The sequence below is a fragment of the Hyperolius riggenbachi genome, chromosome 2 (genome assembly GCF_040937935.1).
Source record: "Hyperolius riggenbachi isolate aHypRig1 chromosome 2, aHypRig1.pri, whole genome shotgun sequence".
NCBI lineage: Eukaryota > Metazoa > Chordata > Amphibia > Anura > Hyperoliidae > Hyperolius > Hyperolius riggenbachi.
Genome location: NC_090647.1, coordinates 450,831,437 through 450,843,001, shown reverse-complemented (window position 1 = coordinate 450,843,001; position 11,565 = coordinate 450,831,437). Strand labels below are relative to the sequence as shown.

General features: G+C 42.8%; 1 protein-coding gene across 1 annotated transcript in view; it reads left to right on the top strand.

Annotated features, from left to right (window-relative positions):
* The first annotated feature begins 5,009 nt into the window (after nucleotides 1–5,009).
* Nucleotides 5,010–11,565, top strand: part of EIF2S3 (eukaryotic translation initiation factor 2 subunit gamma) — a 53,025-nt gene continuing 46,469 nt past the window's right edge. The window contains exon 1 of the mRNA XM_068270053.1: nucleotides 5,010–5,223. Coding sequence (XP_068126154.1) covers nucleotides 5,155–5,223 — 69 coding nt within the window. The 5' untranslated portion in view covers nucleotides 5,010–5,154. The remainder of the gene's footprint in view (nucleotides 5,224–11,565) is intronic.

Sequence of the window (11,565 nt, the reverse complement as noted above, 5' to 3'; positions counted from 1 at the left end):
TGATCAAGCTGATTGTTTACCTTGACGCCTGCACTTTGGTTTTTATAAAGTTTCTTCAAGTTCCCAATAAATATTGGGCCTAGTCCAAATTCTGCCAGCACTGCAAAGATAAAGCTTCTTGATATACGGTCAAATGCTTTTTCAGCGTCCACTGCAATCATCACTGCAACCTCCCCTCTGTTTCTACACCTGTGGATCAGATCAATTGCAGTGTATATATTATCCTTAGTTTGTTTATTTTTAATAAAACCTGATTGTTGACTCCCCAAAAGATGACTAATTATTTTATTTAATCTATTTGCTAATATTTTGGCGTAAATTTTTACGTCACAATTTATAAGGGATATAGGTCGAAATTGAGCACAACTTGGGTTCGGTTTATCCCCTTTTGGAATTAAAGTTATGGTAGCTCGGTTTGATTCATTAGAGAAAATTATGGAGTTTTCGTCATTATTCACAAGCTTACAAAAGAGGGGTGCTAAGATGTTCGTAAATGATTGATAGAACTCGGCATTAAAACCGTCAGGGCCTGGGCATTTTTTTTTGGGTAGTTCCCTTACAGTGCTGAAGAATTCGGCCAGGGATATCGGAGATTCCAGTTCTGCTTTATCATTCAAGCTTACCTTTGGGAGGTTTATTTTGTCTAAGAATTTTTTTGGATTTAGCAGGTTTGATTCATCCATATTGTAAAGTTCCTTGTAGAAATTAGAAAATTCACTTGAGATCTGTTTAGTATCATGGATTATTTTACCTTTTTTATCAGTTATATGGTGAATAAATTTGGATCTTCCTTTATCTTTCAGAAGGTTAGCTAAAACTTTCCCCGATTTGTTTTTCCCCAATGTATATCGTTTTTTTAATTTTTTATGTTCTGATGAACATTTGTTATTCAAGAGACCATTAAGTTCTGTTCTAATTTCAGTCACAATTGATAAAGATGTTATAGTTGAGCTTTTTTTATGTTCACTTTCTGCTTGTTGTAGGGATTTTAGTAAGTTATTAATTTTATTATTCCTTTCTTTGTTCATGTCAGGAATATACTGGGGTGCTTATGATGTAAGGATAATATTTTCATTTGCCTGTCTGACTGCTATGTACTGTACTTCAGATGCGTATGTATGGGTCATCTGGCTTTGGGGGAAGCTGTACTTGTCTGTGTGACAGTGTGGAATACAATTACCCTCAGTTCCTGGGAGAGCAGGGAGCTAATTAGAAGCCCTATTGTCCCATTATACCAATCAGGACATAGTCAGGGAACTTCAAAGACCTACATTTGCATCTAAAGAGGACTTCAGTGAATAATGCTTGGGGTAATAAGACAATGGCAGAAGTGAAGTGTGTTGAAGTCCTTTTGATACCATTTGCTACCTGTGGAAATTGAATTATTGGTGGAGGTGCAACCTCCTTATCTTTGATCAGCTAGGAAGTACTGTCAACAATGGGGTTGTCACCTGTAACGTGGACTAGGGAAATCTTTTCATGTATGTGGGCTATTGTACATTTTTCGCAGGTGGATGTTAGATCTCTGGAGATCCAATTATGACTGAGGATGTAATTAAATCTAGCTTCCCCCCCCCCCCCCCCCCGTCCACACAGGCTTACAGCCTCCAGGCGTATTTCATAGTATAAAACCGCAGCTAGGATAGCCACAACTTGTAGTTCTTGGAGGTAGCTCACACGGCTAGAACTAACCTGGTTCCTGACCAGAAGTGCGAACCCCCCGCAACAACACCAGATCGATACGCTGGTACGTTTATTTCCCGTTTATTTTGGTAAGCAAACTCGCTTTGTGTGTTATCTTTGTAACTTTTATCTTGTAACTATTTTTACTTTGTTTTTTGTAATCTTTTTGTATATATTAAGTTCTGCATTGTTCTATGTTTTTCTAGAATATTAAATTATTATTTAATAAGTTTGACTTCTGCCGTACTAAACTAACACTCATAGCCTAGAAGAGACTGAAGTGTAACCGTTCATGCCTAATTGTACGCTTGAGCAACACTACCGTATGAAATTGTAATTGCATTGTGTGTGGGGGCGTTTGTCATACGTTGGCCTAAGCGCGCAGCTGACCCAACGTACGAACAACGCCAGTGCGAGTAGCGACAGCAGAGTGGCTAACAGTATCGTTCGGAACGACTGTTAGTGGGTCTTTGCTTCACGACAGTGTAAGATTGCAACTGTGTGTGTGTGTGGGTGCGTGGCGTTCCCGTATTTGGCCTAAGCGCAAAGCTGACCCAAATATGAAAACGCAGATTGCGTATTGAGCACTCAATAGCTGAGTGAACGTGTCTAGCAACGCTAGTGGTGGCAGTGGGAAGTGTTTGAGGGGTTCCAGCCTTGTTTGTAGCTTAAATAAGGCTGTTCCCCGCTTAATCTGGTCAAACCCGCAGTCGGGAACCGTATACGCAGGCGTGCCGCGGGCCGGTTCCTGACAGTTCACTTTACTTTTAATGCTAATTAGAGTTCCTCTAATAACGCATTTTAAGGTGTCCCACAGGATACCACATGAACTGACAGAGTTTTCATTCAGATCTATAAAATCTTTAATTGCACTTGCAATTTGTTGCCTATAATCAATGTTGTCCAACAGTGAAACATCCAGTTTCCATTGTTTACCTTCAATGGATTTTTTCCCTAGTAAAATTGTGTGATTCTAACCGGCATGCTGCTAATTTCTGCAGCACGCACCCGAATCCCTAGATCTGGATGTGTGCTTGCATCCTTCAAGTGCTGGTGTGTGCCTTGCAAGAGGCATGCCGACTAGTGGAAACCGAGCCTTGATGCTTCTCGGTTAGTGCCGCTTTTTCTGAAAATCTAGTATGTGATCTGATCCAATTTGATGCATCAGCAACAAATCCAGGCTGCCGGATCATCTTGTCTTAGCAAGACCACTGTTCTCCACCTTAACCCTCCTGCTCTGTGCGACTCCATTATACGCCGTGCCATCAGCTCATTTCTCTGCTTCACAGCTACAGAATGGAGTGCTAGCCTGCAGGCTACCGATTAGCCAGAACAGTCCCGGTCACTGCAGGCGACAGTAATTCTCTTTTATGCAGCTTTGTGCTGTCCACAATGCAAGCTTTCAAACAGTCTGATCAGAATGGTCCAAAATTAAATGATCACGTGCAAACTGATTGAAACACATAAGATACCACCAAAACACTATTTTCTACTTTTAATTGATTCAATGTCAGATTTACTATAATAACTTAAAACAAATGAAAATCTAGTAAACAAAGAGATAGATTTTGTGTGTGTGCGTGTGTGTGAGTGCGCGTTTTATGATTGATAGTAGGGATGGTGAAGATGATGCAAATAACTTAATAATTTTATGCAGCTTAAAAATCAACCAATGAAACTGCAGCCATTCAGGATTAAATTTGTCTATTTCAAGCTGTATGAATATACATAAAATGTGCATCAACTCTGAATAATTTGCATCTCACTATCGCTGATTGACTGCCAAATAGCTTTTTACATTATCAATAGGTATATACAGTAGTAGTGGTGGCCATGGTCTGATCAATTGTAAACTGCCTATTAAGAGTACACCCGAATGAACTATGTCCGTCAGGGCCGGATTTACCATAAGCCAGTGAGGCACCTGATGATGGAAAGGTGGCTCACTCCCCTCACTTAGAGCTTCCCTCCTTCCTTCCCTATGCAGAGTCCTGAGCAGAGTGTAAATGAGAGGTTACTTGTGTCTCGGCATTCCACTGGTGAGATATCCCCTCAGTCGGAGGCACCTCTAGCTACTTAACACTGAAGGTACCTCGGCCTACCTAATGCTAAGGGACACCTGTAAGTATGACGGGCAAGGGAAGTAAGGGAGAAGTCACCGCTGGGTAGCCAGCATACCTGTGGTGCGGTTCAGAGGGGGTTTGTAGGTTCATGGAGGGTGAAATCTAGGGTGCCAAGACATCTGTGCCTATAGGCTCCTGTGATGTAAATCTGGGCCTGGGGACCGTTGATGGTGCAAATCAATAATGAACGATAATTCTACAGATCCAAATCAAGGATCAGTCCAAATTAAGCCTCTTTTCCAATGACAATTGAACTGTGTGCTCAGCAAGCAGTTACCAGGCAGCAATGAGCAGTTATCAGGCAGCAGCAAGCAGTTGCCAGGCAGCAGCAGGCAGTTGTGAGAGTTTGAGAGGCATTTCACTGCCTATCAACTGTAGTGGAAAAGAGGCCTTATTTATTTTATTTATAAAGCGCCAACATATTACGCAGCGCTGAGGCCTTATGCTGGGCATACACCTGTCCAGTTATGCGCCGGATTGAGCCGCTGGCTCGATGCCGGCGCATCCCCGCTCGTCCGCGCAAGCGGATCGATCCCCGCTCGTCCCCATCGGCTCTCCTTATCAGCTGCTCGATTCCCCGCTATTGTCCGCCGGCGAGGATCGAGCGGGGAATCTATCCGGCGGGTCATCGGACCTGTCGGATATTATCAATCGCGCCATCAGCGGCTCGATTGATAAGGACTAGAAATGCTGTGTATGCCTGGCATTAGTCTCATTGGGCTGCTTATCATTTTCTCCTTCATTTGTGGGTTTAAATGATCGTTTTTGATGATTTTGCAATGATTAAATGTTCGATTGTTCAGGAAATTGGATTGATAGTGGGCAGTTGGGATGATGGGTAATTTTCTAGTATACATAAATAAAGATTTGTAGAGATTACTGTCTACATTTACATTTTCACAAGGTCTCGCAGCTTTCTCCTTTTCCATCTATGTGATAATAATAATATTTAGACAGCTAGAAAATTGCATATACTGCTGTCAGTATTGCATCATCCACCCTTCTTCAGACAGCCACAGCACAAGAGGGAGCTGCTCATCTCTCCTCAAACCAACAACTTCCGGCCCATCTTTTCCTGCACTTTGCCAATCGGTGGGCAACAACTGAATGAATGAACTGTATAGTCTCAAACAGCAGCTGCTCATTGGTGGTGAAAGGGTGCATTTTTTGCCACGCTTTCTCTAAAGCTTGCCCTATTTGTAATGTAACCAATCACCTAACAGCGTTGAACCAGAAGAGGTGTCTCCGCTGAGTAGAATGAGTTCTGGAACGCAGCGTGTCCTGGAAGTGGGTGTAGCGAGCATTCTGGGACTGTTTGCAGGCTGCTGGTGACTTCCTCTTCACCAAGATGGCGGGCGACGAGCCGGGAGTGACTCTTGGACAGCCTCATTTATCCAGGCAGGATTTGACTACTCTGGTGAGTATGTGTTACCCGAGCTTATTACAGCTGCTCCGTGGATCCTGGGCTGGAGAGGAGGTACTTGAGTGCCGGGCATGGTGCTCTGTTGGTGGCAGAATGTACTCCATGCTGGCCGGGGCTAATGTGCTGCCTCATGTACGGCCTCTGGTGCCTCCTGATAACCACACATCTGCACTTAATGCGTATACTGAGCTCTACACGGTCTCCTCTCTGTCTATGAGATGAAAGCATCTGCCATGGAGAGAAGAGCTCATGATCAACAGTTGGGGCTGGCAGCTGGTGCTGTGTCACACGGTTGGAAGTAGGAATCATTATATTATTGTTAATAATTCGGTTATAATAATAAGTATGCTTTAACTGCATTCCAACATCTGTAATAAAATTAAGTTACAAAGCAGGGGAATAAAATAAATGTAGATAGCAGGATCTACTGACTGAAGATTTGATATATGGTGTTTACCTACAAATAATAGTAATCAAAATCTGTTGACTCTCATATGGCATGGAGGTGGTAAAATTGGCCAATCAAAATTGAAGGTGTGTACCAGGCTTTAGTGTCCACAGCCATCCATCTCAAAAAGAAAGTAAACACAACATGTTGGCTTCTATACCACTTGTTGCTCAGTAAGTTAACAGCTGTGAAATTTCGAATTTTGTTGGAGCGCTGTTGTATTCATGTACATAATTTTTGGCGCTAGTGTACTTTAGGGGACCCAGCAGGAAACCTCATAGGGGAACAGCTATCCAACCACAGCACCATCTACATACAGTACAGAGCATTGTGATTGGCTTAAAGGACGTCTGAGGTAAAAATAAACAGATGAGAAAAACAATTGTATCTATCTTCATTCTCCTAAAAATGACTTTTTTTTTTTTTTTTTTTTTAAAGCTATCTCGCAGTTTTATTTTATATTCAAATCAAGTTTTTCCGGTTTCATTGTCTCTGCATAGTGACACCTTCGTTAAAGTATGCCAGAGCCCAAATCTATGAATTATTGACCCTTTTTCTCTTTTCTGCTCTCAGAGGCCATTTACTGACAGGAAAGTGTTTTATGGCTGTAATTATCAGTGAGGGTTATGCTATAGTCTGACCCAGTCCGACCCGGACAGAAACTGTCACTTGCATACCTGATGTTTAACTCTTTCAGGCAGAGGAGAGAAAAAAAAAAGGAACACAACATAGTTATGTGTGCTTGGCACTGTACACTCACCTAAAGGATTATTAGGAACACCATATTAATACAGTGTTTGACCCCCTTTCACCTTCAGAACTGCCTCAATTCTACATGACATTGATTCAACAAGGTGCTCAAAGCATTCTTTAGAAATGTTGGCCCATATTGACAGGATAGCATCTTGCCGTTGATGGAGATTTGTGGGATGCACATCCAGGGCACAAAGCTCCCGTTCCATCACATCCCAAAGATGCTCTATTGGGTTGAGATCTGGTGACTGTGGGGGCCATTTTAGTACTGTGAACTCATGTTCAAGAAACCAATTTGAAATGATTCAACCTTTGTGACATGGGCTATCATTCATAAAGGAGCTGTCGGTAAGGGGAATCAATGCGGGAAAACACCGCTGCCGGTATTTTAGACTTCTGGGTGGGCATTCATAAAAATGTATCCATGTGCGGAGATTCCCCGAACTAAGCTGTCGGTAGGCAGGCGGTAGGCTTGCGGAGACACGGAAGCAGCCGAGTTGATATATTTCTCCGTGTTCCGCTCTGCTGCAGCTGCCTGGGAGGTCTGTGTGTCTCCATTCACTTCAATTGTTATCGCCACATCAGAGTGAGCGGTACTTCCCGACCTCACACCGCTTGCGGTGATCTTCATGAATTAACATTTTGCTACATTTGTTCCGATTAATCACCGCGCAAGGCGGTGATTTATCACTCTGTTCGGTAGTGTCATTTTTTTCATGCGGAAAGAGCCTTTATGAATGCTGACTTTGCCGAGTGTTCGGTAAAGTCAGCTGTTTTAAGCATTTCCACATGCGGAAATGCTTTATGAATGATAGCCATGGTGCATTAGCCTGCTGGAAGTAGCCATCAGAGGATGGGTACATGGTGGTCATGAAGGGATGGACATGGTCAGAAACAATGCTCAGGTAGCCTGTGGCATTTAAACGATGCCCAATTGGCACTAAGGTGCCTAAAGTGTGCCAAGAAAACATCCCTCACACCATTACACCACCATCACAAGGCATGATGGATCCATTTTTTTTCATTCTGTTAAGCCAAATTCGGACTATCGAGACTCATCAGACCAGGAAACCTTTTTCCAGTCTTCAGCTGTCCAATTTTGGTGAGCTTGTGCAAATTGTAGCCTCTTTTTTCCTATTTGTAGTGGAGGTGAGTGGTACCCGGTGGGGTCTTCTGCTGTTGTAGCCCATCCGCCTCAAGGTTGTGCATGTTGTGGCTTCACAAATGCTTTGCTGCATACCTCGGTTGTAACGAGTGGTTTTTCTCAGTCAACGTTGCTCTTCTATCAGCTTGAATCAGTCGGCCCATTCTCCTCTGACCTCTAGCATCAACAAGGCATTTTTGCCCACAGGACTGCCGCATACTGGATGTTTTTCCCTTTTCACACCATTCTTTGTAAACCCTAATAATGGTTGTGCATGAAAATCCCAGTAACTGAGCAGATTGTGGAATACTCAGACTGGCCCATCTGGCACCAACAAACATGCCACACTCAAAATTGCTTAAATCACTTTTCTTTACCATTCTGACATTCAGTTTGGAGTTCGGGAGATTGTCTTGTCCAGGACCACACTCCTAAATGCATTGAAGCAACTGCCATGTGATTGGTTGAATAGATAACCGCATTAATGAGAAATTGAACAGTTGTTCCTAATAATCCTTTAGGTGAGTGTACATACACGTCTCATCATGTGACATGTCACCTCCTGTGTCCTTTAAAGTGAACCTCCGGACTAAAAATCGACTCAGCAGCACTGAAAAGGCTTGGTGTTTCTTTAACAGTATCACAGCATCAGAACTTTATTTCTCTTATCCGAGCCTCATTTTTAGCTGCACAGAAGAAAACTGCCCGGGCTTTTTTCCCCTGATGCTGTGCAAAGCATGATAGGATTTCTGATGTTGTTGCTCTCGTTCTGCTCTTTTGGTGCAATTTTTTTTTTTACATATTGAATTTGACATTTGAAGCCTAGCATGTGCAGCTGGGAGGGGTTATCAGGACACAGGACAGTTGGAACTGTGTCTCCTGCTCCTTGTCACCTCCTTTCAACCAAAAAGATGGCTTCCCCCATGACAAAGATGGCAGCCCCCATGAATCACAAACATTTGCCTGTTCTTTTAAAACAGGGTGGGTAAAAAAATTATATTACCTATCTATTCTAATTAACATAACTAATGTAACTTAATGACAGTATGTTTGTTTAGGTTGAACAAGTGACACCCATGCTAACCTAGAAATAAACACACACACACACACACACACACACACACACACACACACACACACACACACACACACACACACACACACACACACACACACACACACACACACACACACACACACACACACACACACACACACACACACACACACACACACACACACACACACACACACACACACACACACACACACACACACACACACTTCTACTTACATAACAGATGTATTGCACTGTCCATGTTATGATTCCTGTGAATTTTTAACCTCCCTGGCGGTCAATTAAATCTGCCAGGGGGGCAGCGCAGCACTAATTTAAAAAAAATGTTTTTAAATCATGTTGCTAGCCTAGCGCTAGATACATGATAGCCGCTGAGCAGCGGCATCCCCCTTCGATCGCCCATCAGGAAATCCAGTTCTGAACAGGATTTCTTTAGGGCTTCCCCCGTCGCACGGGGGGGCACCCTCTAACGCGGCGGGTAGCCACGAATCAGAGTGGCGGCGATCGTAGGTAACGCAGCTAGCACAATACTAGCTACGTGTAAAAAAAAAAAATTATGCAAATCGGCCCAGCTGGGCCTGAGAAATCCTCAACAGCGGCTTACCCCATGTCCAGCACGGGGTTACCGCTAAGGAGGTTAAAAAGGGGCTGAGGGATGCCCCAGGTGAGTAAAAGTCATTTTTTCAGTTTGACTTAAGTACTCCTTTAAAGCCGGCTCCTTTGAGAAAAGTGCTGCAATGGTTTTTCCGATAGTTCACTGGTTTATGAGCAGGATTTATGGAGAAATCGCTGAAGAAGAAATGCATTATTGGCAAATATGTCGTGATGCTTTTCTCAATTATGGTGGAATCCAAACTGGAGAAAAGCACCAATAAAATGTATATCACTGGTTTTATTACTACCTGCAATTAAAAAAAAAAAAAGTGGGGACATGGACAAGTCCTAAGTTGGATTGGTACTATATGTTCACATGTATATCTTATCAGTTCAGGTATGTGTTAAAACAAATAGCAAAGGCGTTCTTTTGTACTTCTATCCTAAAAGGTCCTCATTAAATTCAATCGTATCTTTCTGATTCATTTGGAAGACCTGTGTGTATTCTGAACATCTGTCTCCCTAAATTATTGATTGTGACCAGGTTAGAAGACCTAATGATTTCGGTTCAGGTAAAACCTCATCCTCTGCACCATCCCCTTTTAGCTAAATATTATTTTGCCATGTTTGGTAATTTTTTGGTTGATTCATATTTTTTTTCTTACTGGCCTCCTGGATGGCCTACCTTGGAGATACTTAGCTCCACCCACAGGAGACTCAACTGCAAAGCTAAAACTCCACCTGTGCCGCCTCCAGTTTTTACCATGTTTCCCCCAAGGAGCGCATGCCACTCTTTCTTGGAGGGATATTTGCTTTTACTTTATTTCATATTTTATGGTGTGCCAATGGGGTCCTCTTATCTGCAGTCCCATACAGTTGTCAGTCATCTTACATTCATTTGTGATAGTGTTGGTGTTCGAATTTGGCATAGCCAATTCAACACTCGAATACCCCCGACTGCCGCTGTTCAGCACAGAACAAGTGGACAGTGTCAGGAGTTGTTCACTGTCTAATTGCATTTCATGTGACTCCGATGCTTCCTCCTTCTTTCCTATGTGCAAAGGGAGGCAAGAAGCCAGTGCCCAAAGGTAACCCACACTGGAAGAACATACAAACTCCATGTCAGGAAGCAAACCCGGGACTCTAGCACTGCTAATTGAGAGTGCTATCCACTACACCACAATGCGATTGCTGAAACATTAGTAGCTTTAGTGGCTGCTGCAGTGATGTGCACACATGCATTGCTAACTCTTTAAGTAAATCAAGCTTCTCTGGGTTTATTAACATTAGTTCTTGATGTTGGTGTGGCTGCAAGCGGAGATGCTGCGAGGGAAATGTCGATTGGAGGAAGCCCCAGGTCAGTATATCATGGGGCAACACATTTTTTGACGATTCCTTTAAAGACATATGGAGGCTGACATATTAATCTCCTTTTAGACAATACACATTGCCTGGCTGTCATGCTTGTCCCTGTACCTAAATACTATTAGCCATAGAACCTGAACAAGCATGCAGATCAGAGGTTTCTGACAAATGTCTGACAAGATTAGCTGCATGGTTGTTTCAGTGGTGTGGTTCAGACTCTACTGACCAGAAAGATCAGCTGGACTACCAGGCAATTCATATTGTTTAAAAGGAAATACATTTCAGCCTTCATATCTCTTCTTGGGTTCCTTTTTAAGGCACGCCTGAATCAAGAGGGATATGGAGGCTGACCTATTTATTTCCTTTTTTATACAATACCAGTTGCCTGGCAGTCCTGCTGTTTTTTTTTTCTGGCGTCAATAGTGTCTGAATCTCACACCTGAAATGAGCACGTGTCTAATCCAGTCTTACACATGTGATCTGCATGCTTGCTCAGGGTCTATGGCTAAAAGTATTAAGGCAGAGGGGAGGCAGGATGCCAAGAAACTGGCATTGTGTAAAAGGAAACTAATATGGCAGCCTCCATATACCTCTCACTTCAGGTGTCCTCTATGCTGAATGCACACAATGGAATTTTTTTTGTTTCAGATCCACTGATCAATCAATATTTTCCATCATGTCTGATCTGCATCTGAGTGAGAAAGGGGTCGACTTTGTGCAGTACTGATCTCAAAATTCATCCCTTTTTTGCTCTGGAGCAGATCAGACATGCTGGAAAGTGAATGATCAGTGTGACGGGAAAATTACATTGTGTACAAGCCTTTAAAGACCAATTATCAAAGAAACTGTTCTGTAAAGCCCCGTCTACATGATACGATTCTTTGTGCAATTCTATTACGATTCTATTTCCAATCCGATTAAATCCGACATGTCCGATCGGGTTTCGATTCAATT